Genomic DNA, 17,370 nt, shown 5'->3' with positions numbered 1-17,370 from the left:
TCATGGTTTGTGAACTGTTGATGTTTTTGGTCAGGGTTGCCTGGAGATTCGTGTTTTGCCTCTCGTGGTTGTGTTCATGTGGACTATGTCACAGTTTGATTATTATTATTCAGCCTCATATTAGTGTCATTTATATACTACCATAATAGCTTTTAATATATTTTGAAATAGCTTTTCTTTCTATAATTTCAGTTTCATTTTGATTTGTAGATCCTGACAAGCTGTAGTTCATACCGTAGCAGGTGTGGTTGTCCTCGCTCAGTCTCATGAGGTGTGGGCAGGCACAGGAGAACGTCTGATTGTAGTTGATCAAGCACAGGTGAGAGCATGGGCCCAAACCACCGTTAGCAGCACACGGGTTCGGAGCTGGAGAGAGACGAGAGGCGGTGAAGTATGGAGCTTTAGTGCATCATTACCTCCTGCAAATTTATTGGCCACCACCGAGAAGCCAAACCAGCTGAGACAGGAACCAATGATAGAATAATGCAGATTAATTTGGCTATTTTAAGTTTATCTGCATTTGCATATGATTCGTGATCTACATCTGCGTTGTTTGTTAAGGGTAGGAAGAATGATGAAAAAGTAAGTAAGAATACGAAATCCGGAGGTTATGGGTTCAAAGCAGATAGCGGATTCTCTGAAAGCATGTCCAAACCAATTCATTCTGTGTGTCTGCTCCTGTCAGACATGAATAAACAGATGTCTGCCTCTATAAGTCGCTGAGCTAAACTATCATGACAAGTTTATTCACAAGCTGCTTCATTAAGCGCCAAACACCATCATCACATGCGTCTATCAAGCAGACTGGCTCCTCCCTCAACTTGACCTGCGATCTTTCACAAAATGAAAGTTTACTCAACAATTAATCAAGCAATTAAAATGTACTCAACAATAAAACTCACGAAATGATCTGTGATGTGCAGACAACAAGGATGTGGTTCAGATTGACGCCCACGTTAACACTGAAATCAGTATGGAATCTGGAATCAATTTTGGGGTGTTTAAAAGAAAACTGCTGAAAGCTTGCACATGAAATGAAGCTTCGTGCTTGTGTATCCTAGCTCTCTCATTTGTCACAAATCCAAATGTTTCATAATATTTCCATACTTGCAATGTATCCAAATGCAAAAATGACCACATAGTGCATCGTGACGAGCTCAATTTTCAATGCACAAAGTTACCCAATATGTTTAATGTGTCTTAGACAACTGCTGTTAGCTTAGGAACATGGAAATTCTGTCATCCTTCACTCACCCTTGAGCAGGTCCAAATCTGTACGAAATTCTTTTTTCTGGTGAACACAAAGAACGATGTGTTGAAGAAAATTTCAGTTTATCAGACTGGTTTGGGTCACCATTGATTTTTTTTCCCTATTATGGAAGTCAATGGTGACCCAAACCAGCCTGATACAAACTTTCTTCAATATATCTTTCTTTGTGTTAAGTAGAACAAAGAATTTCATACAGATTTAGACCTGCTCAAGTGTGAGTGAAGGGTGACAGAATTTTCATTTTTGGGTGAACTATTCCTTTAAGGTCAAACCCGACCCCACAGGCGGATTCATGTCTCAATCATGCTGGAAAAATACTTTACACTTCATGTATTCAGAAATCACAAAAGGTATCTAAGATGCTACCAATGCTAGGCTAAGATTAAGCATATGAGTTAGCATTTGTTTCACTTTTATGACATTCAGCACTTGTAAGCCAATGTAATCTTCAGAACTGTTTATGAGGCGAGGTTTGCATTTAACTGGTTCTGGGGAAAGAACATTAGAATCAAGCGTTTTGAATCAGTTACTCTTTACGAAAAGACCCTGTGGTTGTACTATACACTAACGTACTAGATTATAATAACCTAAGGTAACTGATACTAGTGTTTTCCATTGCCATAAAAAAATAGGAATCAGTAACATTAAAGTTTGAAGATTACCTTGCGGTTGTCTAGATGGGTGGTACACCTGAAGATCGAAAGGTTGTGTGTTTGTTCTCTGAACCACAGTGACATTGTTTCCTGTCCATTTGTTGGCCTTGGCCAGTGTGTTTGTGCGCCAGTCTGTCCAGTAAACCTCTCCGCCATACATCGTCACAGCGAACGGATGCGAGAGATACTCATGTCCCCTGAGCACCTCGATCAATCCCGACCCGTCATACTTGGCTGAATAGATTGCATCAGATCTGAGACACAAGACATGCGTAATTAACTTCTATGGTCACTCATTTCTGATAGGAAGCACAAAATGAAGCGACTCTCTGATATTAGGTTGATTTTAGCCAAATAACAAAATTTTAAATTCCAATCCTAAAGTGTCTAGCCATTTCCAGCAGCGTTCCAGCATGCCTGATCCGACCATTTAAGTTCATCAGGATCACTACAAACTAGAAAGGTGTGCTGGAGCTGGAACCAAGAGTGGGACTGAACATGAAAGAACTGTTTGGTTTGTTCTTGGAATGTACCAGAATAACATTTCACTACAAGTTGTACTTGTACAAATTGTATGTGACAAATAAAATCTTGAATTTTGAATCTAGGACCAACTACCATTGGTCCTTGTCCATACACCATATTGGCCTTGTACACACTATAAGGTTTTAGGAATTGAAACCACATTTAATTATGGGAGTGACACCCCTAAAATAGATTTCAGTATGTATACAAAATAGAATTCACTCTCTGCGATGACTGATACCTTTGTAATTCTAGAAATGTTTTTCCATCTCACTCATTAGGAATTTGCTATTTTTGACCCAAGTAATAGTACAGAGGCCAAGGACAGGGCTATTTTGCAAAGAACACTCTAGAAGTGTTGCCTCGTTAACTTATTACAAACATTGTATATTAAGTACTTTATGAGCTTGGCACATAGAGCAATCCAGTTTATGTAGTTAATAAAGTAAGCAGGTGCAGGTTGTCACAGGGAAGGAAAGGAAACATAGGAAATGCAGGAGACACAAAATGATGTTAAAATACAGGGCTAAAGTAACGACTAAATGAGGATGATTAGGGGAACACAGGTGAAACAAACAGAACTCAATGGGAACAGGAACAAGAAACTAGGGCTAAAGGCTAAAGGCTTGCAATTATTTGCTATTTTCTGTCCACAAAATCAAGATGTACCTACATAGAATTTCTGCAAATGTACTTGTAGCCACCTGCATTTTAAAGTAAATTCAGTTGAAGAAAGTGGTAATTTACTGCCGCAAATGACTCAGTTGCAAGTGTAAAGAACAGGACTAAGTACTAAAAGCAAACTGACTGTTGAATTTAGCTGCATTGTGTATCTTTATGAGTCAAGCGTTACCTGGCATCTATCCATAGAATGCGGCGCTCCAGATAGTCCACAGTCAGTCCGTTGGGCCATCCTCCACTGCCCGTCTCCTTATGGATGGTGCGTCTGCCATGTCCACTCATGGATGCAGCCTCTATCCTGGGCATGGTGGCGTCCCAGTCTGTCCAGAATAGGATTCTACAGAACAAAAACATTGCAGATTGCAAAAGTGTTTTTGTCCAAGCATTCTTTATACCTGCATTCTTTTGCTATTTGGAAAAGCATCGACATAGACATCTTTAGAATTTGTTTTGTATTTGGAACAACATAAGGATGAATAAATGATTTTCATTTTCATTCTTGGGTGAACTGTTCCTTTAAGGGTACTTGAAACACTCTCAGAAATCAAACAGATCAGTAAGAACATGAAATAATATAAAAAACTTAAAAGTACAAATATTAAGCAGAGTTGCATAATGAACCATATATACAGAATAATACAGAAATCAATAAAAAAATACAATATTAAATATGACAAGCATATAAATTTACCTAAACCGAAAGTTAACCTAAAAATGAAATCTAAATTAATATAAATGGAGCAGCTCGGGAAGAAAAGCGAGGTCAAAGCCTGGGAGACTATATCTCCCGCTTGTTTTGTTTGTTATGAGCTTGTAATTAAAGTTCATGTTTAAGTTTGGCCTCCTTCTTCCCATATCTGTACATAAGCAATATTACAATCATGCAGTTTACAAAACACGTTATCCTGAAGAGGCTCAATAAGAGCTTCAGAAGCAACGATGGGTATCTCACCCCTCCCTGGGGTCCAGGGCGATGGCCCGCGGATGCTCCACATCTCCAGCTAGTAGAGTGGTGCGCATCGTCCCGTCCAGTTTGGCCACTTCGATCTGATCGAGGTTACTCTCCACCCAGTAGATGTTTCCAGCGATCCAGTCCACAGCCAGACCCTCAGGAGTAGCTAATCCATACTGAATCACCACGTCAAAACTTGTCAGTGCTGCTGTGTGAAATAAAAAATGAAGGAAGGAGAGGAAAACACACACACACGCAAAAAAAAGGATGTATGGTAACATTTCATTTATTTATTTTTAACTATTAGTTAACTGAAAAGGCCCATATGATATGATATTTGTGTGTTCATTGTCTGAATTCATCTTGTAGGTATTAAAAGTCCTGAGATTCATAAATTATATATACACACACACAGAACTCACCACCATTCTCTGACAGCTTTCCACGGTAGATTTTGTCCTCAACGACATCAGTCCAGTAGAGTGAGCTCTCATTGAGGTGGAAGTCAAGTGCGATGGTGTTCCTCAGGCCTGGCACCAGCACACTGAACTCTCCTTTGTGAAGATCAATCCGTCGGATCTCATGGCGGTTGGAGAAGATGATGAAAGGTTTAAATGGATCTGGAAAAACAATGAACTCACTTAAAGAATGCCATAACTTATGACTCACTAAAGTAAGGTGCTCAACTGGGCAAACGCTCTGATATTTTCTAACGTCATCCGTTCCACAACATGTCTAAAAAATCTTCAAAACGATGCGAGACTGGCAATCCCATACATGCCAGTGACGTTACCTCTGTTTATCTACAATATTTTTATTTCTGAAAGGAATGTAAGACACGTCCAGCAATCCATAATTCATCGTTTGATTGGCTGAGTGGGCTGCTGTGCCTCTTCCTGTCAGAGTAAATCTTCAACCCCGCCTCCTTCTTCTGCCATTTGCATTCTTTCATTACAAAAATAAACCACCTATTCTGCTGCTGAGCAGTTCCCCGTCATTTTCTGCATACGTTGTGTCACACACCAACTCTTAAACCAAAACCTTCTTTCAAGGACTCCAGCTGCAATGATTTTACAGAAAACCACTTGATATGAGCGGGTGCTCCGGTGCACATTACTGTTAACTTTGTGAATGACAACCGTTTTCATATCGAGCCTAGTTTTTCCGCCAGCCTTTACCGATTCTTTTTTATCTGATGTGGATATAATTTGGAATATACAGTCAAACTATTTTAATCCAAAACAATTTCAAAATCTTATTTTCCGACATCAGTGCTTATGGCAGAAAAAAGGGTGGGATTCTAAAAGCTAAAAGAAAAATATCCATTTCGACACCCATCCAAACTAATAAACCTGTAAGACTTATGCAAGTCTGACAAATATGTTTATTAGTTTATATACAGCAGTTCAAAATGTCCTTTAGTAGTTTACCTGTGCTCCGGCAGCTCTCCATGTCAGGTTCGAGGGCCCAGCCATCATAGCAGGAACACTTCACATTAAACTTGTCCTGTTCACAGCGCTGGCTGCACTTCAGGTGTTTGGCACAGAAGCCCTGGATCTGACACGTCTTGTTGTCAGTGCCCAGTTCCATTCCCAGTGGGCACGAGCACAGAATGCCCTCACCCGGGGCCACTGTACAGTTATGACTGCAGCCCCCATTGTCCAGAGAACACAGATCTAGAAACAATGAACATCTCAATAAATATCTTCTTAGGCGGCACCGAGCCTCATGTAACGGTGATGAATCTTACCACAGAGTTTCTCATCAGAGCCATCAGGACAGTCATCCTTGCCATCACACAGTTTCTCAGCAGGCAGACAAATGCTGGTGTCATTAGCACACACGTGATGGGAGAGTTTACACACCAGAGCCTCACAGTTATCTTCATCAGAGTTATCTTCACAATCGCTGTCACCATCACATACCCAAGCCTTACTGATACAACGTGCTACGCAACAAACACACACAAAATACGTCCGTTAACGTGAAAGTAGGGAACGGACGAGATGTCATATTCAAACATTATAAGGTCAATCATGCTTTTTATTTAAATTATTATCAATTATTTAGATAAAAATAAATATATAAATAAAACATCGCTGTTATAAACCGAAAACCCAAGCAAGCATTGAAAGACCCAAGAAAGCACTGACCTCACTTGTTTACTGAGATACTTTGCATTTAATTAAAACGAACAAGATTGTGATGATTATGACCCATTCACACGTAAACTCAATCTATTTATGGATCGCTGAACGTCAAGATAAGACAGAACCAGTTTTCTGATTCTTCTGAGAACATCAGACCATTAAATTGAAAACATACAATGTATAATTTCCTCATCATTACCAGAATCCCTGCAGCCAAACTTCACTGCTGGATCACACATGTGTGTTACACCCTCGCAGTTCTTCTCATCGCTCAGATCCATGCAGTCAGTGTCTCCGTCACACCGCCAGCGGTGGGGAATACACAGCCCATCCACACGACACTGGAACTCGTCTGTGTGACAGCCCCCGGGAGGACGGGTAGCTGCCGAGAGGAAAATGAGGAATTAAACAGAGATTGTGCGGTAATATATGTAGTATAAACAACCAAAAAATCCCTAAGTTCCTCAGTACACACTCTGCAAAAGATTCCCGATAGCATAGTTTAACCTGTGGGGAAGGAGTGTTTAAATAACATGAAAAACCATGGGTGTACTTCAGGGTTCGGTGCTAGGCCCTCTCCTTTTATCAATACACCAAATCAAACGGACATATTCGGCCAAACTGATTTTCCTAGCAGTACTCTAGTTTGAATGCCATTTCCACCTCCAACTTTGTGAAGACGGAGCCCCACATCTTCCTAGCTAGCTAGCAATTTAACACTTTAAAAAATACTGAAACAAGAAGTGAGCTTTGGGGTAACATTTAATGATTACAGTATCAAAGTAAGATTTGAGTTCTACAATACTAGTGCATTTTCCTACTATTTCCACATTACATTAACATCCCTGTCTTAGCCTTCACTTTTCTTTATCTCACATGTATTGTGCGACTGCTCATGTCATGGTCTCTTCAGTATGCCACACTTGCATTGTTATATTCTCCATGTTGGATAAAAGTTAGTATACCCTAAATGAACAAAGCTGAACACTGTGACTTCTCCGAAGGCAAATGAAACTGTTATTGTTGTGGTTGTGTGAGGTGGGATTTATTTGAATTAATCCGTTTTTAAATTCATCGTCACCCTGTAATGTGCCCCATATCTAAGTCTGGAGCTAACTGAGCCGCTGGCAAAGACATGTTTATCCCCATGAGAAAGAGAAGTATATATTTGGGTAAAAATAGCTGTGGTGTATATAAATGCAAGGATTCCTCATTAATTAACACGTGATTTGTAATAGTAAAAACGTAAGACGATGACAAGCACTAAATCAAAGTCTAATAGAGGTATATGGCTGTTTCATAAATCTGGTGTATATTTTTTGTGCCTGGAGTTAGTTTATAAGAGTTGACTCTTTCTAAACAGTTTGCTAAAGTAGGAGTTTCGTTTGGCAGCCGAACCAAAAGCAGAACTTTAATAATGTTTTCCACTTCTACTTTAACACACTGATGTTGCATGAAGATTGTTGCACAAGTTTCTTGTCTACATGACAAGTTGTGGCAAGAAATAGTGTCATAAACTCACCTTGGTTAGTGCAGTTGGCATGGGTCTCGTCGCTGTAGTCCCCGCAGTCGTTGTCTCCGTCACACGTCCAGTAGTCAGGTATACAGCGACCGCTGTTACATTTGAACTGAGCGCTGGAGCATGAATGACTGCAGCCAGCTTCGTCACTGTTGTCGCCACAGTCATTGTCTGCAAGAGGTTAAATGGCCAAATATATGCTATCATCATCCAAAATATAAAGTAAGCCACGTTTTAAAGTACATCAGCGGTCAAAGGTTTGAACAAGCTTAATTAAAGTTATGTTTCTCATGAGCATAATAAACTTTCTTCATTGAAACGTTTTGCCGACAGATACTTGGGATCCCAAAACTGTTTAAATGCATCCCTCACAATGTTATGAGAATGAACAGAAATTGCCATCAGATGCATTTCTTTTACATTAACTAATTAGATTTTATAATAACAAAGATGTAGAAAAGGTGTGTCCAAACTTTTGACAGAAACTAGTTCCAATCGTTCAAGAAGAATTATATTATGTTATAGGCTACTTTTAAAACTGCACTAACATTAAAGTAGCAGCCGACAACGAACAAGGCTAAAGCTTAATACGATCCATTTATAATACAAATATACAAGCAAAATATAGGCTGAAATATGAGTACTTCACATCAATACAGTGTAAATGTGGCAATTAGACACATTTTTCACAGTTTACAATTTGCAACAATAGAAAATGAATAATAAACATCACAGAAACTGCATAGATCACACATGCACCACTGAGAATGAACACTGGTTAATATTTAATGCTAACCTTATGGATGTTGCTAGCAGTGTTAGTTAAAGTGAGAAGGCCAGCGGCTTGCTTGGTTATTTACTTATTTATATTTTGTATCATTATTATTATTATTATTATTATTTGTACTACTGTGGGGCAGGATTTTTCCATAATGTAAGACATGTTTTAGAAATAATGACTTGCTGCAGATATTTTAGACTTTTCCACAGCCTTACATGTGCATGAAAATCCTGTCCAGATTATAATGTTATCATAAACGCACGTAAATTTATGGTGCATGTTGATCTATGCACTAACCGGTCGGGTTCGGACAATTGAACTCATCAGAGCTGTCCCCACAATCCTTTTCTGCAACACACAGCCCATGTGACACAGGGGGAGGGGCAAATGGTCAAGAGAAGAGGACATGACGTTACACAAAAGACACATGAAATGATCAACAAAGACAAATGAGGGAAATCTGTTGAAAAAGTGCAACAGGCACAAAAAAACGAAAGTGATGAAAACATGTCAGGAGCTCACCGTTATCACAGCGCCAGTTGATGTTGATGCAGCGTCCGTTATTACAAGTGAACTGAGTGAGCGGGAAACAGGTCGGGTATGCTGTCGACACAAAAATCATCATAAATAATCCCATATAACCACAGGCATTTTAAGAATGATAATAATTAAGTGCAACATGAACGTTTTTTCGAGTTGCATGTACATAATGCAAGTATGAGTTTTACGCCAAAAAATAGCAGTGCTAATATAAGAGATGCAGTACATAAAATGGCAATAAAATAGTATAAATAGTGATAAGAGGAAGGTTTGATTGTAATTGATCAAAAATCACTTATCTTGCAACATTACACTGATAAATGAAATAGATGTAACATTGCTAACATTTACAAAACGTAAATGCATAAAAGGAATCATAAAATGTCAACCATTTCCTTTAAAGCTGAAACTGACAAAACTTGCACTGAACTAATTTTTTTTTTTTTCTAAAAGTATCACATGCATACTAATGGATGAATTTATTAATATTAATAAGCTGGCATTAGCATAAAGGGGCATCGTTTACCGCAGGACGCAGGCTCATCGGAGCGGTCCCCGCAGTCATCATCCAGGTCACATGTCCAGGAGATGGGAATACAGCGGCCACTGGCGCATGAGTACTGATTGGGAGGACAAGTCCGAGCTGCGACAGAGAACCACAACTCCCAAATCTAAATGTGTTGTCATACTAATGACAGAAATATCTTGTTTTTTAGTTTGAAAGCAGCAGATATAGACATGAAAAATGTGTAATCCTTCTCTTCTTAGAATTAAAATCCATTTCTCACTGCTTTTCTGTGGAAATAGTTCATCTTCAGTTCATACATTTTTTAGAGCACTTAATATACAGTTTGAAAAGTGAAGTCATATGTATTGTTCACTGTAGGACTTCTTGTGCATACAAACATCTTGTTTTATCAGTTATGAATGTAAGTATGAAAGTATTAACTGTTTTTGAACCTAACTGAGTTTACACGGCACAAGCTGACTGGTGTCTCCTGTAAGGTCTCCAATTCTAACAAATCAGCTAATTAACCGCCTGAACCAGCTAATCAAGGCCTTTGGGCTCATTAGAAACTTCTTGGCAAGCTTGCTGGTCTCTCACGCAGCCAGACCTTCAGACTGACGAAGGTCTGGAATCATGGTAGCGTTCATTGGCCAAGGCCTGCCCATGAGGACTTTTAAACAATCTTTGGTTAAAAAAAATCACAGTTAGTTTCGTTCAGAGTCAGAATACAGAAATCCTGTATAATTCAACCACTCTGACGGCGACTTCAAAACCCCTGAAGTATTTCCAGATAAGTGTGCCATATCAGACATTTAGCCAACGTTCCATGGGCTTGACGTCTGAGACTAAGAATAGTGTGTTGGAGCTGGCTGGAGCTACAGTCTGTTGAAGCATTGCTTCAGTGTTCACTGTAAACTGTTCTTTTTAAGCATTCTTCTGAAACCCTCCACCTCCCCCAGCTCCACCTGTCCAGAACTGCTATGCTCTTACTAGAAAACTAGATTACTAAACCCAAATACATTTTACCAACAGATTAATGTCAAATAAATAAGAGAATTTTCATGACTGCAAAAGTATATATTGCACTTGTTACAAATGTGTTTTCCAACCATTTCCAACTCAGTTTCCCGATTAATTCGCACGTTTTTATGCAATGGCTCTATTGCAGTCTAGAATTACTTGCAAATTCAGCATCATAGTCAGCCACATCCTTAAAATAGATGCAGGCTAAATTAAAGAGTGCAAACCATACAATACAGCCATGAAGTAAAATATAGCACAACAGTTTGACAAAGAGCCCAGAACTACGTCAGATATACCATGTGAGATAAACTCTGTATTTATAAATGGCTGTCTAGAGAACATTTCAGCTGACTCAGAGTTTAAGAGAAGGTCATGACAGAACATCACAACTCAGACCAACCAGAGAAGCCATTTTAGTTGGCCTTCCAAGTGCCATTTGTATGATATGAATATGACAACAAGCTCCAGTTATCAGACGTGTGTAAATTTAAACGTCACGCCTGAGACGAACAAAATATGTTGGACATTTGTGTGCGAGTTTAAAGTGCACTACAAAAGAAGTACTTATTGGATGACTAGGTTTTTAATTCTACTGCGTTGTGCAAGAAAGCTTTGCGCTGAGAAACTTCATTCTGATTCCTGGTCTTGGAACTGACTTGGAAATCGATTCCAAACTGTACTTCTTTTTTTAATCTTCTTAATTTTAACGGCATGATATAACAACTTACCTCCTTCTGAACGTCATCAGTATTCGTTAATTACTATTAATCTCTGCTTATTATCTCCTCATGCATTCTTTGAGCAATGCTCAAAACTTTCCACTGTGGAGTTTACGAGGCTAGTGCACTTTATTGTACGTATAGACGTAATATTAGTCGGTCTATTGTACGTTCACAGTGATTCAGAAATGAGGAACTCATTCTTTAAGGAATCGAATCCCAGCCCTTCTTTAGGATATTCGTAACATTACATAGGACATGGCCAATTTACGAAAAGTGTCCCTTATTTGCGAATATAGATTACTGTGTGTACCTGAGCATGTGGTGTTAGACTCATCTTCATCATTGCCGCAGTCGTTGTCTCCATCACACAGCCAACGCATCGGGATGCAGCGGTTATTTTGACACTTAAAGCGGTCTGCAGGGCATGTGTGCTGATCTGCAGGTGGACAAACAACAAGCGCTGCATGTGAGTGGTGGCTCCACACAAGAAGGGAGTATTTAGTTAAACGCGAGTGTGGTCTTACGGCACAGTTCAGCCGTCTCGTCGCTGTTATCCAGACAGTCATTATCTCCGTCGCATTTCCAGCGGTCTTGAATACAGCGGTTATTCTTACAGGCGAACTCTCCCGGCTGACACTGCGGAGGGGGAACGTAAGACGGGTTGGCTGCGGAGAACACACACACACACACACACACACACACACACACACACACACACACGAAACGTAAACAGGTCTGCTGAAAGCCAAGCTCTGTGAAAAGAAACATCTGAAGGCTTTCTGTTTCAAATATTCAGATACAGAAACCCTTGATGCTTGATGTTCAGTTCAGACGATCGTATCAACAGTTCAACCTAGAAATGATGCATTATCTGCCGGTATGATCGAGCAGCTGGCACAAACAGATTTGCTTCAGCTCAGCAGGCGTTTCTAGCTTTATTCTCTGTCAGGACTGAATGAACTCTTATCCCGCTGTATTCTCACCTGGGTCGCTCTGACTGGAGGTTTCTAACATGTGATTTCCTCAGCAGTAGTTAATCCTCTTGTGAACAGATCTTTGAAAGCCATTTTTAACCATTCACGGTACAAAACACCATAGTTAATCACCTTTGACATCTAAATTAAAAGTGATGCAACATGCAGGTTTTGACAATAACTGTAATTGTTTCAAAAATGTAACATCGTAATTAATCCATCGCAATTAATTCTAACATACTGAAGAATATCTGTTAGTGCTAAAGTTGAACTATTTCTAGTATTTTTTATGTACACTTTTATTTAAAGATCAATTATTCATAGTTCATACAATTCCCATCAATAGAAACATTTAAACACATTTTAGGTGTAATATTAATAAATGTGTATATTGTGCATAAGTGATACTCCAAATAAAGTTTAATTATAATTTACATCTCAAAAAATATGTAAATAGCCTTGAACTGTATCTACAGTAGTATGACATAAATGCATTACAATATATAACTTTTTCACTAAGATAAGATTGCTATCCGAGTTTCGATGGCCAGTGGGTTTTTCTAAAACGAAGATGCATGTTTAGTCACCAAAATAACCAATCATTGTGAATGTTATCCCCTTTCAAAATCCTGGCAAGGATAAAAGAGCATTGTAGACCTTACATTAAACTGCAATTTCTGCTAGCATTACCTTTACAGCTGGTGTTGTCTGCGGGGTCCAATAATTGGTCCTCTGCGCAGGCACATGACCTGCCTGTGGGAGTGGCCAAACACAGACTACTACAGCCGCCGTTATTGGCTCTACACGCATTAGTTCCTGTGATAAACACATGTAGGGATATCATCTGATTAACATTCAACAGCCAAATAGCATGGATTACTGCTAGGAAATCTTGTGTCGCATTGGCAGTCTACAAAACACAGGGCAAAAACATTATATAATTACCCAGCTGCTGTTGAGCATCGTACATGCGGATCTCAAAGATGGGTGGCCATTCGTTGCGTAGCAAAGTGACCGTTTTGGTGTTCTGGTCCAGTTTATATATGCTGCCGCTGCGGTATTCGTTCCAGAACAGGAAGTGTTTGTAGTGGCAAAGACCAAAGGCGTGGTTTAACTCCTGTCCATCATAAACCGTCTAAGAAGACAGAATACGGTATTACACAAGTGTTTAAGTTTTTTCTTTTTCTATTCTTAAATGCAAACACATGTTCTCATATAAATATGAACTATTAGTTCAGCAGTGTGAGAGCACCTTGCGTGCAGTGGTGTTGAGATAGACCATCTCTATTCGGTCGTAATAAGCATCCACCCAGTACAGGATGCCCTGAGGGATGTCCAGACTCAGGCCATTGGGCCACAGAACCGTCTTTGACGTCAACAGAACGTTCCGGTTGGTTCCATCCATCCAGGCCTTCTCAATCTTCCCTCGCTTACTCTCTTTTGGGTCCTCCTCCCAGTCAGTCCAGTACATCCAGCTACAAGAGGAAAAATATTTCAACATTTGCAAGTTCGGTGGCATAGTGCTTTTGCTGCTTTTTTCAATAAGCAATAAGCCTCTTGTGGCTGTGAACTGAAATGGCCAATTTTGGCCAACAAAGTAGTGTGATATTATCAAAAACCCAGCAACTGCTGTAAAACTTCGGGGAGATCAGGAACTAACCCGTGCTGAGGATCCACCACAATAGCTCGAGGATGGGTCATTTTGCCCTCAATGAGAGTCTTCCTGGTCTGAGAAGCTTTCTCGAGCCGAGCAACACTGATGGTCTTCTTGGGACCATCATCTGTCCAGTAAAGATTGTTGGCCATCCAGTCAACAGTGATTCCTTCGACAGTGTGAATAACTAAAAAAATAAGAATAAGTCAGAATAAATACAGAACAAGCCATAACACTAATGATACCAATAAAAAGACAAATTGGAAATAAAAAACAGCACCTTCTTTAAGAATGATGTCTCTTTCTGTGCCATCAATCTTCTGTCGGCCAATCAGATAGCTGGTGGCATCAGCAAAGTAGATGAAGTTACTCTGTGCATGGAAGTCCAGAGCTCGAGGGTTCATCAGGTTCTCAATGGGGATCATGTATTCATCCTGAACTTTAGGGTTGATGTCCATACCACGGATAACGCCTGGACGACCCTTGCCATACACCAGGAATAACTCGTGCTCAGGCTCTGGGGATTTAATATATACAAAAAACTGAATTAAAAAATAAATAAAATATATATTTAATTGAAATCATACTATAAGAATGTCAAAAAAAAAGTTTGAAAGACGTGCTGGGCTGTAGAAATGTTCTCTTTGTATTCATGTTAGTATTATACGGCTTGACATTTAACATTTTTCCAAAATATTTAAAATTTAACGTGATTTATATGGTGAACACCAAAATCTATGATGGTGATATTTATGTCTTTCTAACAATCAAATCCAATTCCTATCCTGTCAAGGTCATGTCTTCAGAGGTCATTGAGAAGTCACAGATCAATGCTACCAATGGTTCATTGCATATTCATAGCAAACTACTAGAAATCAATATTGGGGGTAAATGGAAAACTGATTCAGCTAAAGCATGTGTCAAAACCTCCAGTGTGATATGCATCAACACCACAGAGAACTGTAAGTAAAAAAATGTGCAAGAGCTTAAAACACTAATGAGCTAATGCTCACTAAGGCTGAGCAAATCAAAACGTACAATAATACAGTTTTATAATGTACAAAATATGTGGCCCAACTTTAAAAATGCTATCCACAGCTCTGTATGCACTGAGCCATGTCTTTTCACCATAAAGTATGATTTTTCCATGCTTACTACTTTCATGTTGCATTTAATTAAGCAACATTAGAGTAACTTACATTTTAGACACAATATTGCCAAATATAATGCAAACAGAGTCACAACTGAATCATTGTGTCTGCAATTTGAAAGATTGCAAAAGTTACTAACTGAGTGAATGGGGCCTAATTTCGTAAAGGGGACACACTTTAATGTGCAGTTATAGTCTTGTGGACTTACAATGGTCCCTGTTTACACATTTGTAAAGATTGTAAGGTGTCTCAGAAGGTCTCAGAAAAATGCTCACAAGCATCCCGGTTTTGAGGCAAGCTTTGAAGCAGACTTAGGAGCAGATTTACTAACACCTTGACGTAGCATTGCTCTTAAACTACTCTCGGGATTTGTTTTGAAGGATTGCAGCTGGTTTGAGCTGATTTAAGCTAGTTATACATTGGTTTAAACTGGTCATGTGCTGGTCCTAAGCAACTACGTCCTGATCAGCTCAAACCAGCTGTCATGCTTCAAAACAAACCTAACCTAACCTTATGTTTTTTCCAACAGGGTTACTAGAGACTGACTGTGAGAGCATCAAGAAGGTGTTTTTGGTGACTTTTCAGTCTCCTGTTCAGATGTAAAATTTATGGGAGTAAAGTATTTAAATGAATCATTCAATAGAGATTTTGGGATAGTCAGTTTACTAGTATTTACGGCACAATGAAACACCCCAAAAAGCATGTCTTCACCCAGTTTGCTCCTACGTTGCTAGTAGTTTACCAGATTATCATTAATTCTACTTATTTGTGATTTTCACTCAGCAACATTTTATGGAAATCGCTGAGTGATCGTAAATATATGTATATACACTCATTTTTATTCTCAGTTCCTAAAGATTAAACAAGAAATAGTAGGCCACGATATTTTTCATTGTAAATCTGGAGTTATATAATAAAATACTGTAATAATGCTGTAGTCACATTTTAACTGCAACAAGTTTAACTTCATAAACAACAAACATTGAACTCTGCAGTTTGACAGATTCTAAGTTAAACTTTCTTGGTGAATCAATAGATAGGGTAGAATCTATTATAATGTCACTCACTCTTGCATGATTTGCCATCGTTGCCCAGGCTGAAGCCAGACCGACAGCGGCACGTCCGGCTCTTGTGGCTGTTGCCCAACAGACAGATGTCTGAACAACCTCCGGCTTTTCCAAACTGATCTGGCTCACAGGCGTGACTCCGCACTTGAGAAGAATAGCAGGAGAGTTAGACTAAGATGGAGCTGAGGTGGCGATAGACTGAAGTTTAATGGTTGCATATTAAACAGTTTACTGAAAAATACTACTAGTTCACTTCAACAGCATTAGGTGAGAAAAAGACTGATACCAGGGGGTTGGCGTCTCTGGTGGTAAACATGTAGAGCTCCTCCCTTGTCGACACGGGTGACCACCTGATAATCTGAACTGTTGAATCGATTGACGCGGATCACGCTGGTCTTAGGCTGCATGTTAGCATTGTCAGAGTTTGTGGCATATAGATAGTTCTCGAACACTGTGAGCCCATAAAGATGCTCAATCTGAGAAAAAAAAAACATTATTCAATTAGTTCTATTATTTGGGAAGTTGTGTTTGCTTTGCTGGCTTAAGTGAGCAAGACGCACACATAAACACACCACTTAGCTTGGGCTGAGAAGATAAATGATAGCTAACAGAAGACAGAAACAGCTTTAATAAAATGACTCAGTAGCACTAATGAAACACTACTGTCTATTTCACCTACTTAAACATTGTTCATAGCATGTATAGTTAGACTCTCTCAACACAGTGAGGTATGATAGATAGATGGATGGACAAATTAATAGATGTACAGATAAAAGAACAGGTGGATGGACAGATGACTAAATGGACAGATAAATTATCAGGCAGATGTTTATATGAAAATAAATTTAGATGAACAGTTCAGATTACTGAACAGATAGATGTTGATGTAGATAATGGGCAGATGGATGGATACATGGATAGTATTTTATTCATTAGTATTCATTTATGAATGAATAAATGGAAATTCGTACACGTGGATAACCGAAGTATAACAGGATGAATGTGTGGACAGATGTGTGGATGGCTAGCATTGCATTTCTGTTGCTTTTAAATGTGCTTTATAAATAAACCTTAAATATAAGGGTAGATTAAGAGGTGATTGGTGGATGAATAGAATTTATGGATCAATTTTCAATTCAATTTTAAATCTAGTGTGTAGCACTTTTTACAATACTAATTGTTGCAAAGCAGATTTTCAGA

At 39.1% G+C, this 17,370-nt stretch overlaps 1 protein-coding gene across 1 annotated transcript in view; it reads right to left on the bottom strand.

Moving 5' to 3' along the window:
• lrp1aa (low density lipoprotein receptor-related protein 1Aa) overlaps positions 1–17,370 on the bottom strand; it is a 106,127-nt gene that overhangs the window by 49,965 nt on the left and 38,792 nt on the right. Inside the window, exons 9-28 of the mRNA XM_043251829.1 lie at positions 16,457–16,646; positions 16,171–16,314; positions 14,233–14,469; positions 13,959–14,139; positions 13,551–13,773; positions 13,244–13,433; positions 12,989–13,114; positions 11,849–11,989; positions 11,635–11,760; positions 9,598–9,714; positions 9,054–9,134; positions 7,754–7,921; positions 6,431–6,613; positions 5,832–6,029; positions 5,512–5,757; positions 4,504–4,701; positions 4,082–4,286; positions 3,302–3,466; positions 1,933–2,177; positions 235–366 (exon numbers count right to left, since the gene is read on the bottom strand). Of these exons, the coding sequence (XP_043107764.1) occupies positions 235–366; positions 1,933–2,177; positions 3,302–3,466; positions 4,082–4,286; positions 4,504–4,701; positions 5,512–5,757; positions 5,832–6,029; positions 6,431–6,613; positions 7,754–7,921; positions 9,054–9,134; positions 9,598–9,714; positions 11,635–11,760; positions 11,849–11,989; positions 12,989–13,114; positions 13,244–13,433; positions 13,551–13,773; positions 13,959–14,139; positions 14,233–14,469; positions 16,171–16,314; positions 16,457–16,646 (3,496 nt within the window). The remainder of the gene's footprint in view (positions 1–234; positions 367–1,932; positions 2,178–3,301; positions 3,467–4,081; positions 4,287–4,503; positions 4,702–5,511; positions 5,758–5,831; positions 6,030–6,430; positions 6,614–7,753; positions 7,922–9,053; positions 9,135–9,597; positions 9,715–11,634; positions 11,761–11,848; positions 11,990–12,988; positions 13,115–13,243; positions 13,434–13,550; positions 13,774–13,958; positions 14,140–14,232; positions 14,470–16,170; positions 16,315–16,456; positions 16,647–17,370) is intronic.

Source organism: Puntigrus tetrazona, chromosome 11 (assembly GCF_018831695.1).
Source record: "Puntigrus tetrazona isolate hp1 chromosome 11, ASM1883169v1, whole genome shotgun sequence".
Lineage (NCBI taxonomy): Eukaryota > Metazoa > Chordata > Actinopteri > Cypriniformes > Cyprinidae > Puntigrus > Puntigrus tetrazona.
Note: the sequence above shows the minus strand (reverse complement) of the source record. Positions and strands in the feature narration are given on the sequence as shown.